Raw genomic sequence first — 24217 nt, forward strand, 5'->3', positions numbered from 1 at the left:
TCATATTAGCCATGTTGCAAAAGAAAACACAGACCAAAAGAAAAACACAATTTTTTTATAAAGTATGCTTCCGTCTGCATTCAGAGGCCATCAGTTCTTTCTCTTGAAGTGGATAGCCTTTTTCATCATAAAGCTATCTTGTCACTTCATATAGCACCAACAGTATTCCATCGCAATCATAAACCACAACTTGTCCAGCCGTTCCCCTTGATAGGCATCCCCTCAGTTTCTAATTCTTTGCCACCACAAAAAGCTGCTACAAATATTTTTGCACATATCAGTTCTTTTTCCAGTTTTTTTTGGATCTCTTTGGGATATAGACCCTACTAGTGATATTTCTGGATCAAAGCTTTGCACAGTTTTGTAGCTCTTTGGGCATAGTTCCAAATTGTTCTCTGGAATGACTGGATCAGGTCACAGCTCCACCAACTGCATTAATGTCCCAATTTTTTCTGCCTTAATTTCTTCATTGTCAGAAATAATCATTTCTGTATTATGAGATGACATATATTTAAGCAATTTTCAGACTTTATAAAAAGCACTATACAAATGCCAGCATGATATAGTGACTAGAAAAGCCAGACTTCTCCAGGAAGATCTGAGTTTAAATCCTGATTTCTGATTCATCCTGGCTGGGGAGCTGCTGGTGTTCCCTATGCCAATGACATCACAAGTTCAGTCCAAAAGTAAGATCTGTTATTATCCCTGACCTGTATGTGGGAGGGTGGGCACTATAAGAACCCAGTGAGAGAACTTATAGGAGTGCTATACTAACATTGCCATTCTTACAGCTGAGGCCAGCAGAAACTACCTAGAATAAGGATATGAACCAATGCTGACAAGGCCAGCAAACACCCTGCATCACACTGTAGACAGAGCATTGACTCTTAAATCCCACCTCTGAGATACATATATATATATATATATGCATGTGACCCATGTATGTATGTATGCATATGTATATGTGTATACATATATTACCCCTGTGACCATGGACAAGTCATTTAACGTCAGTAGGTCTCAATTTCCTCAATTTTTTCATCTGGCAAAGTGCTGCCAAGGACCTTTGAGGTGCATTTACTAATTTCTTCTTCCCTCTTAGGCTATTACATTATTTCCGGGGACGCCATCACCTGGAGGAGATCATGTACAATGAAAACATGCGACGATCTCAACTGCTGATGCTCTTTGATAAGTTCCGAAGTGTGCTGGTGGTCACCAACCATGAGGACCCTGTTATCTCAGTTTTCCAGTCACTTCTAAAATGAATGAGAAGCTAGCCCCCTGCTCAGAGGAACACTCACCCTGGAGAATTTATGGAGCCACCACAGGCCCAGAGGGTATGGGTGGCTGTCTTGGGACCATGGTTGGTTTCCCCTTAGCCTCTAAGTTGGGCTTCCTGTTATTCCTCTTTTGGAGAAGCAGCAGTGACTATGTGGCCTCCTAAGGATTACAGTATTAGTGGGATCTAAAGGTCCACTTACTTGGATCTTGAATTCTGGATGTAGGTGGAGGAAAGGCTCTTTGGTAGGTCAGTTAAGCTGGGGAAAAATGCCCTGAAATAACATGACTTTGACTCACATGCTAGTTGCCTAATCTGGAATCAACTATAGGTTCCAGCTCAGTTTGAGCCCGCTGCTAGACTATGGCATGGGGACTCCCTCCAGCCCTTCTTCTCAGCTTGCCAGTCATTCCTGTACCTGTGACCATCCTGTACACTTGCTGGTTATCAGCCTAGGGTTGGTGGGGTGGGGGAAGCTGAGAGGCCTTCCTTTCCCTGCTTGAGTAGCACATGATTTTTATAAGGTTCTCCTAAAGGCTGATCTTCTCAATCCAACCATGGTGCAGCCCCAGACTTTAGGGGCTGTTGAGGATGTCATAGGAAAGTAAAAGAGCCAAGAGTCAGCTTTCTAGCTCCTGCCTTTTCCCTGTCCCTTATAACTATCATTCAGTTTCTGTAAGGAATGCCCTTCCCCCCTTAAAGGGGATACAGCCCCTTGATCAGTTTTTCTCTCCATATTCTTATAAAAGCCATTATAGAAAATGTGACTTAACCTTCAGGACCCTTCCCACGCAGAGTGACCTGAATGCCTTGACAGCATTCAAGGGCAGAAGCTGGCCAGGAGATGTGTAAACAGCAGCGCTAAGGCAATGGGAAAACATGAGTTTCCCTCTATGCTGTGGCAGCCACCCCTGATGAGATTCACAGTCAATTAGGTCGTCTCTGTCAGAGCCTCTCCCAGACTCTGTCTGTGGAATAAATACACTTTCTCTGCTGTTATGGTAAAATGCTTAAGTAGGCAGTGACCCTGGGCCCTCTCGATGTTAGATGGTTTTTGCATCAGCTGGAGAGCTGCTTAGGTTATCCCTGGGCCAGCAGCATTGAAAACAGCTTGGTGTCTGCACCAGGCTCCCTGAGAAAAACCACTTTGGTCCCCAGGACAGACCTTTGAGAAGGCCTACTAGGACATTTTGGCAACTAACAAGGATGATGGTGTCAGGGCTAGAGAAAAAGGTAAGACCATGGCCTGGCTGGTATCTTCAGATGCCCAGGGCTTCTGCCCTGCTGTTTGAGCAAGGCCATAGATGTCTGCAATGAGAAAGTCAGAGTGCTTTAAAGGAGAGGGTTAGGTACCCTCTAACCCATGGTTTAGAGAACAGCCATAGTGGCAAGAGCCATAGTCTCCCTGAAGGCTGCTGACTTTCCTGCCCTGAAACACCACACTGAAAAAAAGTTCAGACACTAGTATGTACATGACTCACCTAACATTGTTTTGTGGAAACAAGAATTATTTTTCTAAACCTCTAAAATCTTTATTGTAGCCTAGCCAAGCCAAGGCCTTGACACACCAGGGGCTCGGCTTGCAAGTGCTAAATTCACTGGTAGCACCAGCAGCAGCAGCAGCTTGGCTTCCCCAGCTGGGCCCTAGCCACTGGCCTGCATTTCCTGTTCTACCTTTCGATCCACCACACTGACATAAGGGTTGCCTTGGATGTAGAATCTGAGTGGCTTCAGGGCCCACTCTCCAGCATAGTTGATACCAATCCTGGCTGCTGCCACCACACTGTGTTCCCCTGGCCTTTCAGGGCCCTGCTCCAGCCAAAGGGCTTCCTCTTCTGCCAGGTCCCTCTGGTCAAAGCTCTTGTCAATGGCCAAGGCTTGACACAGTTTAGAGGGACCATTGCAGAGTTCCCGGTCTTTGAGGGCCCTGGCAGCTCCTTTTCGGTGGGCATTACGAAGCTGCCGCATCATCTCCAGGCCTTCCACTGGCTCCAGGGAACGAAGAAGGATGCATGCCCCTTCACCTGCAGATGCCAAGCACAAGCCTTCAGTTACAGGGTGTGAGTAGGATTTTTGAAGGGTTTCTGCTAGTGGGTCACGGCAATGCAAAGCAGTCAGAACACTCCCCCAGCCCCACTCTGAGACAGGGCCCAACCATGGTATCCTTAGATAAGAGTGGGGAATTAATCTGGCAAGAGTAGTGACTCATTTTCTCAAAACAGTGAAATACGTTTTTAACCTCACTAATTAATTAGTTTATAAATTTTTAAGTTTTTATTTCAGTACTATGAGTCATCAATCATGAGAGGAAAACCTCTTGGCTGCTTCTCCTGATCTTACCCTTATGCTCATGGAAACAGCAGCAAGTCACAAACAACACAGGAGGGAAACTGAGGAAAACCAGGCCCCAAACCAAAGTTCCTTCCTCATTCTTTTGAGGAAGAAATTGTCTTCAGTATGAATGTTCTGTTAGAGGCAAATCAATAATTAGGAAAGAAACTAAGCCAAGACGCTGAACAATCTTGAGTGTAAGGGACAAGTTTAACAAGCAACGTGAAGCTTTTATGGGCTTCATAATTCTGTGTACCCAAATCTGGGACATACTCCCCATGTCAAGAGACTGAGCCTTGCCAAGAGGGATAACAGGGAGAGAAAGCCTGAACTTTAAACTCCATCATAAAATGGGCTGGCATATTGTTCTGATACATGTGTGACCCAATAGGACAAATCTCTGTTTCTCTCTAGGCCTCCCTTTAAGTCTGGACAGGTCAAATTTTGGAAAATCCAGCCTCCATATGAGTTTTAAGCATAATACCTCCTTTGTAGCCCTCCTCCCACAGGATTCTTTATCTATACCATCTGTGAGGCCAGCAGAGCACATCTCAGGAGGTCTTACTCCCCTGCCCACACCCAAGGCCTCAGCCTTGAGCTCTGAGCTTAAAGAGCTGGCCCTGGAGCTCACCAATCCCAGATTATTTTCCCAGTAAATAAAGCCATCTGGAGCCTCAGACAGGCCCTGCTTGTTGGGGAAAGCACTGGCTCAAAGGTTTCCAGTCTCTGTCTCCCCACATATCACCTTACCTGTATTCTGACTGGGCCAAGTTAAAAGAGCTGATCAAGTCAGAAGAATGCTGCTACAATGAGGAATGACACAAGAAAGTGGTTCTCCCCGTGCCTTTCCAAGTGCACTGAATGGAGAGAACGCTGCATAAACATGTATCCCCTCGTAAGGAACAGAAGCAGGTGCTCGCTCCCTAGTGTCTTGGAATTTAGGCCAGGGTTTCTGAGATCATATGTGGTACTTTGTTGTCAAGCACTGGGCATTCTGTGAATCAGGTAAAAAGCTGGGCTATCTTTGCGGGGCGTGGAGGAAGAGGATCTCTTCAGGTACTTCCTTGAGTATAAGAGTGGAAGGAGTGTTGAGATCAGAAAGCTTGGCTTTGAATTTGAACTCCATCACCACGTCATGGGGGTGACCTCCTCTCTGAGCCTTCCTCTTCAGCTCTAAATCCTATGATCCTTAACAGCTCTCCCCCTCCTGGAGTGGAGTCCCAGTTTCCTCATGTATAAAATTAGGATAATGCTGGTAGGGCTGTTGAGGCAAGTAATATTATCTTCATTCAGCCCGGAGTCCAGTGTCATGCCAGCACATAAGTGACAGGGCTAAGATGGGAATTCCCTCATTCACACTGTCTGATGGGATGTGCTTTATCTGGAACCTAGCTTAGACCACCTCCTCACTTCCCTTCCCCCCACAGTCCTAATTCCTTCCTTAGTCTTCCCAGACTCCTCTACACTTCTGCCCTGAGGGACCTTTCCTGCTGCCTCCTGGGGATTCCTCTAGGCTTGCCTACTGGCCAAGAACTAAAGGGTCACATGGAAATAGAAAGGTACAAATCCCCAGCCAGTAAGTGGGTGAGAGAGAGGGGGAGGGACGATGCCATATCAAAGTAGCTTTTGTTTTCAACTAAACCAGAACCTGTATGTAAAATCTCTCATAAATTTACAGACACCCTCCCACTTGGCGTCCAGACAGGCTGAGTCTCCCGAGTGGGACACAGCCCCTAGGGGACAACAGGCAGGTTGAGTTCAACAGAGCTCTCACGCTCAATCCAGCCTCTGGCTGACAAATTTGAGCTGCTTGAGAACAGGATATTCCAGCCCCTCCACCCCAGTGACTCACTGCCCTTGCTGCCTCCTTCCCCCAGCATCAGCCTTCTTGGGGGCCCATGGCCTCTGCTCCACACTAGACTGTCCTTCCCTTTTATTTGTTCAGAAGAAGTCAGGGGGAAGCATCCAGCAGAGCTAAAAACTTGGGAAACTCATAAAGTGAGTCCTTCCTGGGACAGACGGGAAACTAGAGAAAGGAGCTGGTAATCTTGGCCTGGATGTGTCCGCAAACACATCTGCAGCAAGCTTTCAAAGAACGTAAAGATATGATCAAGGCCAACAAAGCCCTGAAATTCTAGCTCCTCTGCAAATACTGCAGCGGTTCCTCAACTGCTTGTTCACATCCAAGTTTGTCCAGTGGTGGCCGAGCATCGAAGGGCAGTGCCTGACCCCGTGGCTGAGGGTAACAGCAGCACTTCACTTCCACCCCACACTCTGGGGGGGCCAGGCTCCTGTCCATGGGGGACATTTCCTTGCCACAGAATATGTTCATTGCTGGGCCCTCTATAAAACTGCAAGTGTGAGCACAATTTTCTGTTCATCATCAGTTCCCCATCCCCAAAGCTGGAGGCCTCCTGGAGAAAGAGAAGACTGTACTGGAGATCTTGAGGCAGAAATGGGGAATCCTGCTCAGCGTTGGGCAAGTGGGCCAGATCAGCTTTAGGTTCCAAAATGAATCCCCAGTGCCCCACCAACTTTCTGGTTTCTGTCAATGGCACCACGGAACATTCTCTCCAACCCAAGAGTCACAATTCCTCTCCTACAGACAGATTTTCCCAAATCTCATGACAGACTCCCCTCGCACTGACAAGTAGCCTGCCAGCTTCCTTCACGGCCTCCAAACACCAAGCCACGCCTTCCTGAGGCGGCCGATTCTAATTCTGAGTAGCTCTAATCATGAGGAGATGTCTCCTTCCACCATACCTACATGTATCTCCAAGTTGTCAAGCTCCTGGTTTTGCCTTCTAGGGCCCAACAGAACAAGCAGAGTCCTTCCGTGTATCTCTAAATATTTTAAGATAGGTATCATGGTTTGCTCTAAGTCTTCTCTAGGATCAGCACCCCTAGTTCCCATAAACAAACCTTCACCATTACGGTTGCCCCCTGGGTGTTCTCCAGCTTACAAATAATTTGTCTTTGCTATCTTGTACTTGGTAAAACCACTCAAAGGTAAGACTTTACTTTTATCTCTAACATGTCTCATAAATCATCCAATCTTCACTACCACCACACCCTCCTTTACTGAGGTCCTTGTTACCCCTTGTCTGGACCACTATAATAGCTTCCAAACTTTTCTCTAGTGTCTCGCTATTTAATCTATCTTAACTGCTCTGATCATCTTGTTCGTGAACTCAAACACCTTCAATATATCCCTACTTCAAGTCTAAGATGCTCAGTCTGATCCTACCCTACTTCTCAGTTCAATAAATTAATCCCTTCTAAGATGGAAGACAGTCCTACAAGGATATAAAAAAAAAATCCTCAAGGAGCTTGATTTCTACTGAAGGAATACAATGTATGCACAGGGAAATAAATACAAGTAGTATGAAGAGAGAGTACAACTGCCCTGGAAAAAGGGAAAGCTCCTTCCACTGAACATGTGATTCCATTCCTGCCAATTAGGTCTTCTCGTAATCTCACCAACACGCATCAAATGTGTCTCCATTTTTTTCCCCTTTGGTCTCAATATCCCCCTACTCTCCCCACCCTGGTTAGCATTTCCAAAATTACAGAACCGTTCCTTGCCTTGACCAAGGGCCAACTGCCAATGCCATACCTTCTGTCTATCTAGTTTGCAGCAGTTAAGTTGCAAACTCATTCCCAGAACTCCCTCAATCCAGGGAGTTCATCAGTGATGAAGACTTGGGATTCTGTTGTAGACTCCATGGACCTTCTCAGAAAATGAGCTAATGAAAACCATAAAAGCTAGGCCTCCTGGGAGACCAAAGTATCATCCCCAAAGACTGCCTCTAGGGAACCTATCGTTTCATTAAGGATTGACCCAAGACATCCTATGTACCCCACAATGGAGAAAGCAAAGCTGTATGTCTAGCAGTCAATCTCTGTGTATCACAATACGCTGGGTCCTTCTAAGGCTTCCATTCTGACCTTTTGAGGAGTCAGAAAGCTTCAGCCTTTAGTGCTGCAGAGATAAGGTGTCGACACAGATTCCCCTCTTTATTCTTTTTTACATATGAGTAAGCAAAACATGCAGTGTACCATTTCTGGTGGTGCTATGACGTGTCAAACCAGAGCTCTATAGCTTTGGCTTAACCATGCTCAAGCAAAAGGATAATTAGTAATCATCAAGGTCATTTATTATCACCAGAGATTTTGTGACTCCCCTAAAGGATTCAAGGTCCTCTAACTCCTGCCTGACTCTCAGTAGAAGCAGAAGGAGAAAGCAGGGGTGAATCTACCCACTGAACAGATAGGGATCCCAAGGCCTAAAGAAGCCCAGAGAAATCGCTTTGCTAAGATCACATGACCCTTAAAACCTACAATAACAGCTACTCACGTTCCTATAGTGTTTTATGGCTTACAAAACACTTTCTTCACCAGAAGGAAATAATGTCACTGTCATTATCTTCATTACAGATGAGGAAATCAAGGTTTGGAGGAGAGCAAGTTGGAAAATACTAAGGTCAGACAATAACTATGGCTGTACTGGAAGGAATAACGTTAGAGTCAGAATGCCCAGGGTTCATGCCCAGCTCTGTGACCTTGGGTAAATCTTGTCACTTCTCTGAACCTCTTTTCTTCGTTGTAAGCATAAAGGAGCGTAAGGAAGTATGAGGGAGAAACAGCAACCACCCTGAGAATGTCTACATTCACCACCAGGGCCATTCTTAGACGATAGCTACTCCAACCCTTTGATTTTTAAAGATGGAAAGCACAGAATGTTATCACTGAAAGGAACAACCGTATCATTCTACAGAGGCCATCTATGAAAACTGACTTACCTAAGAAGGTCCCAGAGCTAGTCAGGGACAGGGCTGAGACTTCTAGCCCACATGATTGAGATTATCCTGCCCAATTTCTTTTAGATTCTGAAACTTGATACCTTCTACCTTAGGCCCATGAATATGGTGGTTTTAATAGGAGGCTACTCCTCCACAAGGGCAATGGGAAAACCAGTAGGTTCTGTAGTCTGGGGTGAAGAAAAGGGACAGAGAATGGGATAAGAGAAACTTGAGCTCAGAAGTCATGCCAAGGAGCAGAAAGGACCACTTGAAGACTGTTTTGATGTGGCCCTCACCTCAATGGGAAACCCAAAGCCATTCTCTGAATCCAGAGATACCACAGGGAAGGGTCTGCCTGGGCAATATGGGAACCACAGCAAATGTCACAAAGAAGAGGGGTATGCACAGGAATGGAAAGGGGGTACGAGGAAGGCCCATCTGGGCAGGCCGCTGGCCTCCTCAGTCTTTCTCCTGCTCATCTGCACAGGTGCTGTTAGAATCAGTGTCCTTGGAGGCTTCACTCTCTAGAGCATTTATCCCTGTCCTTCAATCTGTGGATAAAAAACCACATGGGAAGCCAGTGACTTCCCCTCCTATTCTGTAGACATTTTAAGTTCAACATGAACAAAACTTAACTCTTTCCCCTCAAACCTGCTGCTATTCTGAACTTCCCTGTTACTGCTGAGTTGCACACCGGCATCCTCCCAGTCCCCCAGGCTTGGAACCTAGATGTCATTCTCAACTCATTACCCTCACTCCCCATATCAAATCAACTACCAAGTCCCATTGATTTTATATTTGTAACATCTCCCAAGTATGAGCCCTTCTCTCCTCTGCCACAGCTACCACCTTTGGGTGGGCCCTCTTACCTCACACGTAGATTATTGTCATAGCAGATGCTGGTCTAGCTTCCTCAAGTCCCTCCTCACCCCATTCCATTCTCCATTCAATTGTCAAATTGATCTTCCTCAAGTGAAGATCTCACTATATTCAATAAACAGGCAGCTGGGTGGCACAGTGGATAGAGCACCAGGCTTGGAGTTAGGAAGACTGAGTTCAAATCTAGCCACAAACACTAGCTGTGTGACCCTGGGCAAGTCACTTAACCCTGTTTGCCTCAGTTTCCTCATCTGTAAAATGAGCTAGAGATGGAAATGGCAAACCACTGCAGTATCTTTGCCAAGGAAACCCCCAAATGGAGTCACAAAGAATCAAACCCACTGAAAATGACTGAACAACAAAAATTCAATAAACTCCAGTGGCTTCCTAGCACCTCCAAGATCAAATACACAATACTCCTTTCACAACCTGCCCCCTTCTACCTTTCAAGTCTTCCTATACCTTCTTTCCTACCACATGCTCTGTGATACAGTGACACTGGCTTCTCTGCCATTCTTAACACAAGACAACTCAACTCCAGCATTTTCACGGCTGTTCCTCATGCCTAGAATATTTTCCTTCCTCATCTCTACCTCTTGGCTTGCCTGGGTTCTTTCAAGTTCCAGCTAAAGTTCCATCTTCTAAGAAAACCTTTTTCTGATCCCCCAAATACTAGTGACTTCCCTCTGTTGGTTTTCTCCAATTATCTGATATATGTATATCATGTTTGTACAGTCATTTTCAGGTTCTCTCTCTCATTAGACTAGTAGAGACAGTATTTTGCCTTTCTCTGTATCTCCAGGGCTTAGCACAGTGCCTAGAACACAGCAGGTTATCTCCTGCGTCTATGGGAAGGGAGCAGAATGGCATCACAGAAAGAACTCTTGCCTCTTTCTAGAGTCAGGATTGGAGTATTGGCTCTCTGGCTTGCTGGCAGCTTTGTGACTTGAGGCAAATCACTTCATTTCTCTGGAATCATATTTCCTTCTCTGTAAAATGAGTATAAGAAACCCTGCCTTGCCTATATCCCAGGGTTGTTTTAAGGCTCAAATTAAAATGTATTTGAAAGTGCTGTGCAAATGGTAAAGTCCTGAAAATTGTCATGCTTTATATAAGGTGCAGAATATTATAGAGCTGTGAGGGAGGAGGCATTATTATAGTTCAAGTATGGACCATGGAAGTTTCAGGACTAACAGACATGTTCATTTGGGCTGAAATATTGTCAAGAGCTAAAGATTATCTCTAGAACAGGAGAAAGAGAAACTGTGTAGGTGGACTGTCTATGGAGGCTCTGAAATGCTTATCTTTAGCAGGGGTGACTGTGAAAAAGAATCTCTACCCACTTAGCCTAGGGAAGAAGGGAGCAGGGATTTCAGGGTCTCTGAAGGAGCAGGGTTAGAAGAAAGAAATGGTTAACTGAGAAAGCCACAGGGTGAGTGAGCTAGAAGCTGGAGGCAGAAGAGGATCCCATAATCTAATCAACAATTAATTAGGTACTATCAAAGTGGTTAGTTCTGAAGGGGAAGAACTCAAAAGCTGGGGGTAAGAATCAGGCCTGTACTTGGTTGGGTGAGACCCATGCGTGAGGAGAAAGTTTATAACATGTGTCTGACAAAAGGCTTTTAGCCATCCTGGGAAATAGCTTTGGGAAGAGTCAGTGTAACTGAAAGCGCCTTTAAGAAACCCATTGTACTCGCTGAAGGGCTGTGGGGCCAGCACATCTTTGGCTGTCTCGTTCTTGTGGGTTTGAGGCGCCCAGACCACACAGAGAGTTCGTGAACGTCGCCCCAGCACACAGGTGCCGGGGGAGCCAAAGTGCTGATGAGACAACTTTCTTTCCTTTCAAAGATTGAGTTCTTTTATTTTAAGCCCAAAGGAGAAAACTGGGTGTTTTCTTTCCCAAACAGAAGACAAAATTAGGAGCTAGCAGAGTCCCATGTATAAACTTTTCCAGTCTCGAGGTTCCAACTCCCTTTACTTCTTTCACGCTCACTCTCCTAAGGGAGCACCATAAATACAAATACTTTCCATCCATTATTTCATCTGATCCTCATTATAACCCCGTGCATGATGGGGAAAAGCAGAAAGTACTTGCTCCGTTTTTCAGAGGAGGAAGGTGAGGCATGAACCAACATGCATAGCAAGAAGACATTAAGGGCTAACATTGGGATTTCCCCCAGGTTGTCTGACCATGTATCTAGTGCTCTTTCCTGCTGCAGATCATTACTTCCTTACTTGGAGTCCAAAGATCTTAAGTGGAGTCCTGTTTAGACTATTTACTACCTACGTGACTCTGTACAAGTCACCTAACCTCTCTGAGCCTCAGTTTGCTCCTTTGTAAATTAAAGGAATTGGACTAGACCAATGGTTCTGAATCTGTGGGATGGGGGCCGGGGGAGACAGCATGGAAGGGTAAAGCACACAGAGTTACTGAAACAATCTTGGGATCCATGAAACACGCATTTTTTAAATCTACATTTAGCTCTACTAAAATATGCAGGATGACTTAGTATAATAAATAAGAAAAAATACCTTCTGTAGACTGAATCTCACATATGTACATATTATTATGTATATATTATTATTTTCAAATGAATGTATATGGCCTTGTGATTAAATAAAATGTAAAAGCATTACTGAATTCACAGTAGCTTCTTGTTATCAGTTTTAGGAGGTACTAGTGCAACTGTATCATATGGAGATCTGTAAAATTTTTTCATTAAAAAAGGGGTTCTCATCCTCCAAAGGTAGGGAACCCCCCAGCCCCTGCTCTAAGTTCTAGGACCCTATGAACATTCCTTTCATCTGCCTCAGAAAGCCCACATTTTGCACCCTCCCTCCTCCTTGCCATGGTTATATCCACCACCTGTGTCCTGGATGCCAAGCCTGCCCATCTCTTCTGAGATGCCACAGCATGATAGCAGCCCAGGGGCAGTAGCTGCTCATTCTGTCTGCACCTTCACTTCTGTGGCTTGCTGGCCCGCTGTCACTGCCACCACATCTTTCCCCTTGTCTTTGTCACATTGCAAAAAATCATCCAGGGAGTATTCCCCTAAGTCCAGCCTGCATGGCCTTCTACTTCTTTAATGAAGACTTGGACATTCCCAATGTGGCCACAAGTCTCTCCCTAGGTTTTACACCTCTATTCTTTATCCTCTTCAAAACCTCCAGTCTCTCCTCACCCCTCAGGCCATGGACCCTGCTTAGACTTCCTATAGTTAACAATCTTCATACACTGTTCTCTGGTCTCAAATCCCTGGCGGGTTACTGTTCGTTCATCCCTTGCAAAACCCCAACCCTGGGTTACTCCCACCATGCTCCTCTTCCACTCCTACTCATTTATTGTTGGAAATAACTAGAAGTCACACCCTGTTGCTAACTGGGATACAACTCCAGATTTGTTATCTAACTTCACTTGTGCTTGGCTGAAACAAGGCAATCCTTTTATTCCTTTTTATTCATTCCCTATCACAGAAGCTATCCCAGACCTCTTCTCAAGGCTCCCACACTTTCGTCTCCCCAAGTCTCTGAGTTGAGGCCCTCAGCTCTTACTTTACTAAGGCAATTGAGGCCACTCATCCCTCTCCCCTCTTCCTTCTCATCTCACATCCCTCTGACATTATCTTTTAATCTCTCCTTTTATCTAACCCCTTATAATGAAATGGCACTTCTTGCTGCAATCAACCCCTCTATACACTCGTCTTTGATCACATCCCTTTCCCATCTTCTGCAGCAAGCATTCCTTCTCCCTTTCTAATCACCAATCTACCTACTGACTCCTCTGCTGCCTACAAACACACCCAAGTCTTCTCCTTAAAAAATCCTCTCAAGATCCTATTATCCCTCCCCTCAAGCTATCTTTCTCTGTCTCTTCCAATCAACCTCCAAAAAGTCACTTATACTCTTTGCCTTCATATCTTCTCCTCTCACTCCTTCATGCTGCAATCTGACTTTTGACCTCATCACTGCACTGAAATAGCTCTCTCCAAAGTTACCAGCTATCTTAATTGATAAACATTTTTGTCTTTTTTTTCCCCCAACCTCATCCTTTTTAACCTGTACCCTCTGACCCTGTTGACCACCCTCTCTTTTTGGGCATTCTCTCCCCTCTGAGTTTTTAAAGACACTGCTCTCTCCTGGTTCCCTTCTTACAATATCTTGGTCTCTTCTGATGATTTATTATCTATGTCATGCCCAGTAATTTTATAATACAAGGCTATATCCTAGGCCCTCTTCTATCTATTCCTGCTCTTGATGACCTCATCAACCCTTGTGGGTTTAATTATCATCTCGATGAAAATCTATAAATCCTGTAGCAGTCTCTCTCTTGACCTCCTTTCCTAATTCACCAAATGCCTACTGGATATTTCCACTGTATGTCCCAGAGATGTCTCAGACTCAACATGTCTAAAATAGAACTCATCCTGTCCCCTAAACCTAAACCTCTACCAAGCTTCCCAAAGTATCACTTTTCAGTCTCCCAGGTTGGTGACCCCGGTGTCACCCTAACTCTTCACTATCCTTCAACCTATACTAATAATTCCTTTGCTAACTGTCATTTTTATCTCTGTCTCATCCTTTCCCTTTACTCACATAGTCACCGCCTTAATTCAGCTCATCACCTCTTACCTAGACTACTGCAATGGACTCCTATTGGTCTCTCTTCCTCAAGCCTCTCCCCACTCCAATTCATCCTTCAGCCAGCTCCTAAAGTGATTTTCCTAAAACTCTGCTCTGACCATGTCATTCCCATACTGAATGAACTCCACTGGTTTCCTCTTGCCTCTAGGATCAAATATAAAGTCTTTACCACTTGCCCCAACCTGACTTTCTGACTTCCTCATACAGTGCTCTTTTATCCTGTACTCTATGGGCCAACCCTGGCCCTCTGTTGGTCCTTCCCATGGGGCACTCCATCTCTCCTCTCCATGCTTTCGCACTAGCTGTCCCCATCTCCACCTGGTAGAATCCTTCACTTCCTTCAAGACTCAGCCCAAGCACCACATTCTAAACAAAGCCTTTCTTGATCCCCTCACTTGCTAATGTCTTTCCTCCCTAACTGCCCAATATTTAATTAACTTGTGTTTACTTTATAATTATTCTATCTATGCTAACATATGTTCATATTTTTTCCTCCTTTTGAATGTCAGTTTCTTGACAGCAGCTATTATTCTCTGGGCTACATGGGGTTAGAGTTTTTAATAGAATGAAATTCAAAGGAGGGAAGTTGCTAAGAGAGTGTGGCAAAGGGAGGGCCCAAAAGTGGCAGCAGGGAGCAAGGCGTGCTCTGCTTGCCAATGCAAGGCCAGCGTATCTGAGAGGTATGGAAGAACACACAACCAGTGGTAGATATGATAGCCAGAGATTCAGTGTCATCTGTGAGAAGTCAGTGTTGGGATTGGAAGTTCAAATCCGTGTGGATGGTCTCGGGCGGGTAAAAGTGGGACTTCTAAATCTTAGAGTCTTACGAGGCCCTCCATGAACAGCGGGGATTCGAGAAGGTCAGACTGAGCTAGCTCAGCTAGCTCGGGTATTTCCGCCTCTCCCCGGGAGATACGTGATGGGTGGAGTCTCCCTGCCCTCGAGGTCGTCCCGGATCTGGGCACACTATTGTTATCTAACAGCACGGTATTCAGATGCAAACTGTGTGGCTGAAGGTTAAGTAGGATTGAGGAAGCCTGAAAGCTCTCTTAGCACGTGAGGAGCCAAGAGGACAGTAGGCTCCGCTTCTCTCCTTTCCTCTCTCCCCTCCCCCTCTCTCCCCGCTTGTACTTCTACTTCCAATCCCTTAAGATCTTAGCCTCCTTAGGAAATCTCCCCCTCTTCCTCCTAAGGAAGACCCCCTGCACTTGTAACTAGACCCTGAAATAAAGCTCAACCCTTGTTCAACTCTGGAACGTCCTTTCTCTCATATGAGCATCCGGTTTTGGCCAACCGAAGACCTCGGAGGTGAGGTAAGAAGACTCGGGTAGCCCACACAGGCCTCTAGGCCTGGCAAGTCAGGTTTCAATGAAGGCAAAAAGACAGGAGTAGTAAGGAAAGTGATCCAGAATAAAGGGAAGTTTGTTCATAATGAAACAGAAATTCCAGAGGGCACAGTGAAAAAGCAGGGGCACACATCAACTAGGGAATGGCCAAATTAATGGTGGCACATGAATGAAATGGAATATTACTACACTGTGATGTGTGTGGTCAATACAGAGAAGCACACGAAGAGCTGTGTGAGCTGTTGCCAAGTGAGGGGGGCAGAACCAAGGACACAACAGACACAGGAAGAACAATGACACCCCAGAAAACCCAAAGTGAAAGTAACAAAATCATAAAGATCAAGTGGGACTCAAATGAAGAGACGTAAGAAGTTGGAGGTGGCAGGTATACAGGTCTTACATATTCCACGTTTTCAGAATTTTTCAGTGTATTGATCCATTGTGCTTTTTTTTCCTCTCTTTAAAAAAATACTATGTCACACTGGATGGTTTCCTGGGAGGGGAAGGAGAAGGCGGAGGAGTACTGGGATCACTATGGAGATGTAAGAAAAAGAAAATGCCAATGGAAACTTATTTTAAAAAGAAAGAAAAGTAGAGGAATAGTTGGAGAGAAAATTGGGTGGTGAAGGATGTTGAGGATGGGATGACAATGCAAGCTGGAAGTTGGGGATAGTTTACTCTGAGACAGCTGTAAATTAGTAGAAGGACAGGGAAAGCAATAGGTGGTGGAAGATGACTAAACACAGAAGTAATAGTTCTGGTGGCAAGAGAATTGGAATGCTCAGTCTCCACAGAGTGGTGTTGTCAGGGGAAAAGGTCAGGGCCATTGGGTCTTGGTCTCGGCTTACTCCTCCAGGTGAGGCAAACTAGGGCTTGGTCACTCTCCCAAGGTAGCTGAGATTCTAGGTGTCAAGAAGTCTGGTGTCTTTGAATAAAGCAATAAATTACTTCCAAGTTCCCCCTTTCCCAGAAGAAACTTTCTTCAACTATTGTAGCCTACCTTCATCTTTCCCTCCTCTCTGGCTAGTACTTGATCATACACAATCTGGTGCTGCTGGAGACATATATACTTACTATTCCTGGAAAGGACATCTCAATCAATTGCCTGCCCCATGGCTGCCAGCAACACCCCAGTGACTACTCTGAACAAATCACTCCTCCCTGACCACCACTGCCTTTAATGAATTATTTTCCCTTATTCCCTTGAGAACAAGGACTGTATTCCTTTTTGTATTTTGTATCCCCAGCATTTAGCCCAGTACTGGCACACAACAAGTATTTAATAATGCTTTTTCATTTTTTTACCATCTCCCAGCAGCCTCCCTGCACCTCTAGCATCTTCCTTTTCTGCCTCTTCTTCCTTCTCCTGCCTCCCTGTGATAGCTGGCTCTGATTAATGAGAATTCAGCCCCCTCCTGGGCATCTCCATGCCAAGCTGCAGCATGCATTTATCTTCCCACCTTCCCCAACTCTAGCTCTGACAACACGAATCAAATCGACTTAGTCTTCCTGGAAATAACATGTCCATTTCCTTATAACTACTCACCTTTCTCTCTCCCTGGCCACTGCTTCTCTAAATGTATTCTCTTCCCTGGTGAGAATGGAAGCTCCTTGAGGGCAGAGGCTGCCTTGCTGGCTTGTATTTGTACCTCCATCCCTGGCACAGCACCTGGTCCATGTAAGTGTCCCATGATCACTCATTCTCTCTAACAAGAGCCTTCTTTTACATCTCTTTCTGGTACTACACAAAGTATAAGCTTGGGTACACTCACTGGACTGAAGCTACTGTTATGATTGGCATTCTTATTCTGGCAGATCCCTTCTCTTCCCTTCCCAAATTCTCTAGATTTCATCCTTAATATTCTGGAATAAAATTTACTCTGTACTATTCAAGTGGCAAGATATGGGAGGAAAGCAAGGGAGCTGAGGCCGGGCTATTTCCAATAAAGAGAATGCCCTTTCAAGGCAGACTGGAGATAGAATGGCCTGTTACAGGGAAAACAAAAGACAATCCACTTCTTGGAGTAGGGAATGGAGGAGGTCAGAGTTAAAAGGACAATATTAAAGTGACCATAAGTTCCTATTCTCAAACTTCTATTCAGAGCAGCTAGACTTCCCTGCTCTCTCTCTTTACTTCCAAATCAATCAATATTTATTTAGCTAAGACACACCTCAAGGGACTTGCAGGTGCTGACCTTCTCAGGTCTATCATGGAAATGGCCTTCACTAAGGGCCTAACCCTTGGATATAGGCCCTTGCGACTGTAACAATCTTAATGCCCCAGAGGCCTGCGGGAAGGTCCCAGATGCTCTCAGAAGCAACCTCAAGGATGGGAACTAAAGTCTTAACTGTGCCCCTCCCCACTCATCCAACTCTGGAGCTCCAGTTCTGACCTCTTCTTTCTCCTCAGCTTGAATTTTATAATATAGTCGTTCTTGATTCCTCTCTGTCTTTTCTTAAAAGACAGCAGATAGGGAAGGGAAATGACATAGAGAATTAGGGAAGGAGCACTCACAAGATCCTGAGATTCTGGGATTGGTGCTTGGGAAGGGCCTTAGAGATCATCAAGTACAAACCCCTTCATTTTATTCCAGATGAGAGAAGGATCCTCCAATTACACAGGCAATGAATAACAAAGGCTTGGACTGGGACCAAGGCCCTCCAAATCCAGTCTGTTTTCCCCAACATCAGGCTGCTTTCCAGAGGAGAATACACTTTTTCCCCTGAGTCTCTGTAGAAGTGGAGAACCAGGGGTGTGAAACACTGCATATAACACCAGACTTTTTTCAGTATGTTCGTTGGTTTTGCTGAACTTTTCTTCTGTTCCTTTTAAAAAATTCTTTATTAAAAAGGTAAGCCCTGGAACTATGCTTAAAGGGCTATAAAAACGTGCATACCCTTTAACTCAGCAATAATGCTTCTAGGACTGTATCCCAAAGAGATCATAAAAATGGGAAAGGGTCCCACATGTACAAAAATATTTATAGCAACTCTTTTTGTGGTGGCCAAGAACTGGAAATCAAGGGAATGCCCATCAATTGGGAAATGGCTGAACAAGCTGAGGTATATGAATGTAATGGAATACTATTGTGCTATAAGAAATGACAAACAGAGAAGTAGACAAGTGGAATAAGCTAGGTACTCAAGACACAGTAGGCAATGAATATAGCAATCTACTGTTCGATAAACCCAAGAACCCCAGCTTCTGGGATAAGAACTCACTGCTCGACAAAAATTGCTGAGAAAACTGGATAACAGTATGGTGGAAACTAGGCATAGATCAATGCCTGACACCATACACAAGAATAAAGTCTAAATGGATACATGATCTGGGTATAAAGATTGATACTATAAACAAATTAGTGGAGCAAGAAATAGTGTATTTATCAGATTTATGGAGAAGGGAGAATTTTTGATCTAAAGAAGAGACAGAAAGTATTATGAAGTACAAAATGGATAATTTTGATTACATTTAACTGAAAAGTTTTTGCACAACCAAACCCAATTAGGAGGGAAGCAGAAAACTGGGAAAGAATTTTTGCAACTAGTGTCTGTGATAAAGGCTTCATTTCTAAAATATATAGGGAACTGAGTCAAATGTACAAGAATACAAGTCATTCCCCAATTGATAAATGGTCAAAAGATATGAATGAGCAGTTTTCAGAGGAAGAAATTAAAGCTGTCTATAGTCATATGAAAAAATGCTCTAAATCACTACTGATTAGAGAGATGCAAATCAAAACAACTCTGAGATACCACATCACACCTATCCCCAAGAGATCATAAAAATGGGAAAGGGTCCCACATGTACAAAAATATTTATAGCAGCACTCTATGTAGTTGCCAAAAACTGGAAGTCAAGGGGATGTCCATCAATTGGGGAATGGCTGAATAAATTATGGTATATGAATGTAATGGAGTACTATTGTGCCATAAGAAATGATGAACAAGAAGACTTCAGAGAGGCCTGGAAGGACTTATATGACCTGATGCTGAGTGAAAGGAGCAGAACCAGGAGAACTTTGTGCACAGCAACGATCACAGTGTGTGAGAGTTTTTTCTGGTAGACTTGGAATTTTGTAATAACGCAAAAACTTCTTATAAAAAAAAAAAATCCCAAAGGTGGTTCTCAAGGCAAAATGCCTTCCACACTCAGAGAAAGAAATATGGAAGTCATTCACAAAATGTAGCAGATCATGTTTGTGTATGTGTATGTGTTTGTGTATCATGTTTTGATTTGTTATATGATTTCTTTCATTTATTTTAGTCTGACTACATAGCATGACTATAGTGAAAATATACTCAGTAGGAAAGTATATGTAGAACCTATACAGAATTGTATGCAGTCGTGGGGAGGGAGGGGGGTAGTGGGGGGTAGGTGTGGGGGGGATAAAATCTCAATTGTATGGCAGTGATTGTTAAACATTAAAAAATAATAATAAAAAATAAATAAATAAAACATTATTAAGTAGGAAAATAAAATTAATTTTAAAAGTTTAAAAAAAAAGAACTATGGAATTCAATCGCAGAATGTAGCAGATCATTTTCTTTTGTATTACGTTTTGGTTTGTTATATGATTTCTTATTCATTTTAATTCTTCTATACAACATGATTATGGTGAAAATGTAAAAAAAAAATGACAAACAGGCAAACTTCAGAAAAACCTGGAAAGATTTACATGAACTGATGCTGAGTAAAATGAGCAGAATCAGAACACTGTACACAGTAACAGCCACAGGGTGTGAGGACTGTTTCTGATCGACTTAACCCTTCACAGCAATGCAAAGACCTAAAACATTCCCAAAGGACTCTTGACGCTAAATGCCACCTACACCCAGAGAAAGAACTGTGGAATCTGAATGCAGAATGAAGCAGACTGTTTTCTCCTGTGTTATGTTTTGTTTTGGTTTTTATCATGGTTTTTCCCATTTGTTTTAATTCTTCTATGCAACATGGCTAATGTGAAAATGTGTTTAATAAGAATGTGTAGAATTCATATACGATTGCAAGCTATCTCAACGAAGGATGGGGAGGGAGGGGGACAAAATTTAAAACTTATGGAAGTGATTGTTGAAAACTGAAAACAAATAAAATAAATAAATAAATAAGAAAAAAGTAAACCCTCAGAGAAGGATGGAGAAGGGATAAAATGTGAAACTGAGGTGATGTAAAGACAAAAGATATTCATTTTTTAAAATATCATGCTGCCTCTCAGCAGAGTTGAAGGCTAAAGAAAGAAATGTGTAAGTGTTGGCTGAGGAAAGGAGTTGGATTTAGAGAAGTCTGTCTCCTTTAGAAACTCTCAAACAGAGGAGTCTTCTCTTTGGGGAGAAGGAAAGGGCCTAACGGGCGACCCCTCTAAGAACTGCCTTGTTTAGCCCCCTGGATGGTGCTGTAGAGACCCTGGGTCTGGGTCCAGCTCCTTCACCAGGCCTGGCCTCACTCACCTTGGCTGGAGACGTTCATGCAGTAGTACATCCCATAGATGATGTACACATACAAGGTTCCTGGTTTCATGAACATGCCTTTGTTGCGGGATGTCTGCTTCCCCCCCCTTGAGTGTGCGGCCTCATCCTCAGCCCCCAAGTATGCCTCTGTTTCCACCACCCGGCCTCGAACTTCAGTGCCATCAGGTAGTCTCCGCACCAGAATCTGAAAAGCAAGATGCAGAGTTCTTGGATAAATGAGCAGAACTTAGGAGAGACAGGACAGGAAAGGGTCAAGTCACTAAGTTATTGCTAAAAATAACAGCAACCCCTGCATCATTGAGCATGGGCTGTCCTCTTCCCAGCAGGCTTTCTCCCATTGCTTCTGGCATACCACCGCCAGGAGCATCATAGCAGAGCAACTAGCATCATAGCCTCAGACTTAGAGTTAGGAGACCTGAGTTCTAAACCCCATAAAACAGACCTCTCCAATAGTCATTAATCCCTCAAAAATCATATGAATCTCCTTCCCAACTCTTTGCTTCCTCCCTAAGACTGAATGAGTCAGAGGGTAAGAAGCATCAACCCTCATCATCAGCTCAATCTCATTTCTGGACCTTTGATCATTTCCCAAAAAAAGCCTCACACAAAAGAAGAGAAAGGCATGACCAAGAATGAAGCTCTTATCTGTTCAACTCCTCAACCAAGGAGAAAAAGATCCCAGGGCCCTGCTGAGCCTCAAAGATCAGCCCAAAGGGAAGAAAAACTATTTGAGATAATGCTGGCAGAGCACTTTGGAGAGGCTAAGCAGAGTGGGTGGTGGCTCCCAAGCAGGGGTGGGGTACACAGCAGGGAGAACAATTCAACATACTCCTCAAGGAAAAAGAACTTTCTGAGTAGCCAAGTGAAGTCTTTGCTTTACTGTTTAATGTCTTCAGACTGACACGTGGCTCAAGTCTTCCTATCTACTTAATTAGACTCATTCTGGCCTTGCCATTATAAAACAAAACAAAACAAAACCAAACCCAAGTGGTTTTGGATGACCATACAAAGGGATTGCATTTAATTGTGTTCAGATGACTGCATTCTGAAGCCAGAGCCAGGGTCATGCTAGTCTCATAATGGAGTTACCAGAGCCCTGACAGGTCACAGCTGCATTCCAAAAGTCATTTGTGATCACAACCTCTGGTAGAGGGATCCCCAATGATCCAAAAAAAGACGGTCATTTGAGGTCAGCTGCTGTTTCTGAATATGCTTCCAGGATCATAAGATTTCAACCAAGGAGGGACTTAAAATGTAAATTTAAGGGCCATCCACCCAATTTGACAAAAAGAAAACAAGACTCCCAGAGAGAGTACTAGGCTCAAGGTTATACAAGTAAGCGGAATCAAGATAGTGGAATGAGAGCTAGTACTCACCTAAGCTCTAAGACAAACTCCTGCAGAAACCTCTGAAAAGAGAATCTGAACAAATTTTAGAGTGGCAGAATACAATAGGAGACAGTGTGGCAGATTTCCAACCCAGGACAGACTGGAAGATAGATGGGAAGGATCTGTTGCATGGGGCTGGAGGAGAGCAGAGCACACAGTGCACAGGCTGTACCAGTGTGGACCCCATCATAGCAAAGCCAAGCAGGAAGCCCTGGGTGGTCTGAAGCTGCATCAGTGTGGATTCTCAAACATATCAGCTCAGGATGGGAGTCCAGTGGAAGTGAGCAAGAGAGAACTGCAGAACCTCAGGTAACTGTAGCAACTGCTCCTGAGACTATCAACCCGCAGATATCTGTAAGTCACCTACTTGAACTTCTGGAAGCCAAGATGGCAGAGTGATTGGTAAATGCTATCTCCCTCCCCTCGCTTGAAAAACCCAGAGAATATTTTCCCAGGAAAAATCCTGGAACAGTGGGATCAGCCAAAGGGGTAAACAGTCTCTTAGCGAAGCTAAGAAAATTGCAAAGGGAGGGTCCCTCTTGCTGTGGCTGGGGGGGAGGGGGGGGGGAAGAGAGAGAAACCATTGCAGGATCAGAGCTGTCCCAGATAGCCCTACCTCAACAAACTGGGAGATCCTGAGCCCCAGGGGGGGCGAAGCCCGTAGTTGTCAACACCAGGACCCCAGGCTTGCCTCAGCACCCCAGGGGAATCAGGAAGACACTAGCGCAGACTGGATCACCAACTTCTGAGCTTGCCTATGCTCCAGTTCAGCAGAGACCTCCAGCGGCCAGACCACCCCTCCCCCACACTTAATGCAGCTAGCTCCAAGGTAACTGAGGAAACTGAGAGACTTCACCTGACCTCTGCTTTCTCATACCAGCCAGTTCAGCACCAGGTAAGTTGCAGCATTTTAGCTTCTAGCTGAAAGAACCAGAGGCCACAACACACAAAGCCTCAAGTTCTAAGCACAAGAACCGTGGGACAGAGTTCCCTGTGCCCCAAAAGCAGAGACCCACTTTAAAAGCCAGGAGAAAGGTGATCATCATGAGCAAGAAGCAAAATAGAAAAGACCATATACAAGTAAGAAGCAGCATAGTCAGGCAGGATTTGAACCCAGGTCCTCTGATTCCAAACCTGGGGTCCACTGCAGAGGCAGAAAGAACAAGCAGTTACAATGTAACTTCTGGTGTTGAAAGTCTAGGAGCAAAGCTGTGGTTTCATTGCATTCCAAAGCCAGCTTTAGTTCCTAAAACATATGTAAGAATTTGAGCTAATGGACTAGGGCTCTTCTCAACTAGCGTGTGGGCAAAGTGGGAGATGCTACTCTCCAGAGCTATACTTCAACTAATAATAGAGTGGTGAAAAAAGCCAAGGGTCTGAAAGTCAGAAGACCTGGGGCCTGCAAACTCAATATGAGTCAATAGCACAAAATGGTGTCCACAAAGCTAATGTGATCTTCCTCTAAGAGAGGTCATACAAGGAAGACGTAAGCAGGGCACCTTGGAAGAAGAACACTGAACAAGAACAAATCCCACCTGTGTTACTTTCACATGGGTAAGTGGGTCTCTCATCTAATGAGAGGAGGTATGTGGCACCAGTCAGCCTCCACCTGGAGCACTGTTATCAGTACTGGTGACCACATTTTAGAAGGATATTGATAAGCTAGAGAATATCCAGCATGGTGATGGATGTTAATATTATGCAATCTGAGGATCAGTTGAAGGAATTCTGGTACTTAGCCTAAAGAAGCTGTGATACAGAAGAGGAGTCGGATTCATTCTGCTTGGGCCCAGAGAACCAGACCATGAGCCCTGTGGGAGGGCTAAAGAAAAGTTCTACCATGTCAGGAGTCTGTCTGAAGGTAGCCAGGGCTGGCTGCCTGCCTCACAGGCCTCCACAGAGGATTGGATGAGGGCTGGGCTCTGCTGCGCTGCAGGGGGAGTCCCACTGAAGTACTATTGATCAAGATGGCCTCCTAGGGACCTTCCAACTCAGGTTTTGTGATTCTGAGTCTGAATATCGCCATGTTTTAGCCACTTTGCCTTAGTAAGGTGGAGGTAATGATACTTGCATTCTTAG

At 44.5% G+C, this 24217-nt stretch overlaps 2 protein-coding genes across 10 annotated transcripts in view; one reads left to right on the forward strand and one right to left on the reverse strand.

Annotated features, from left to right (window-relative positions):
* NPRL3 (NPR3 like, GATOR1 complex subunit) overlaps positions 1–11935 on the forward strand; it is a 111022-nt gene extending 99087 nt beyond the window's left edge. For all 9 annotated transcript variants that reach the window (XM_072602209.1, XM_072602164.1, XM_072602199.1 and 6 more), the window contains one exon: positions 1103–11935. In XM_072602209.1, coding sequence (XP_072458310.1) covers positions 1103–1268 — 166 coding nt within the window. In that variant the 3' untranslated portion in view covers positions 1269–11935. The remainder of the gene's footprint in view (positions 1–1102) is intronic.
* Positions 2793–24217, reverse strand: part of MPG (N-methylpurine DNA glycosylase) — a 60133-nt gene continuing 38708 nt past the window's right edge. The window contains exons 3-4 of the mRNA XM_072602232.1: positions 20730–20934; positions 2793–3306 (exon numbers count right to left, since the gene is read on the reverse strand). Of these exons, the coding sequence (XP_072458333.1) occupies positions 2927–3306; positions 20730–20934 (585 nt within the window). The 3' untranslated portion in view covers positions 2793–2926. The remainder of the gene's footprint in view (positions 3307–20729; positions 20935–24217) is intronic.

Source organism: Notamacropus eugenii, chromosome 1, assembly GCF_028372415.1.
Source record: "Notamacropus eugenii isolate mMacEug1 chromosome 1, mMacEug1.pri_v2, whole genome shotgun sequence".
NCBI classification, from domain to species: Eukaryota; Metazoa; Chordata; class Mammalia; order Diprotodontia; family Macropodidae; genus Notamacropus; species Notamacropus eugenii.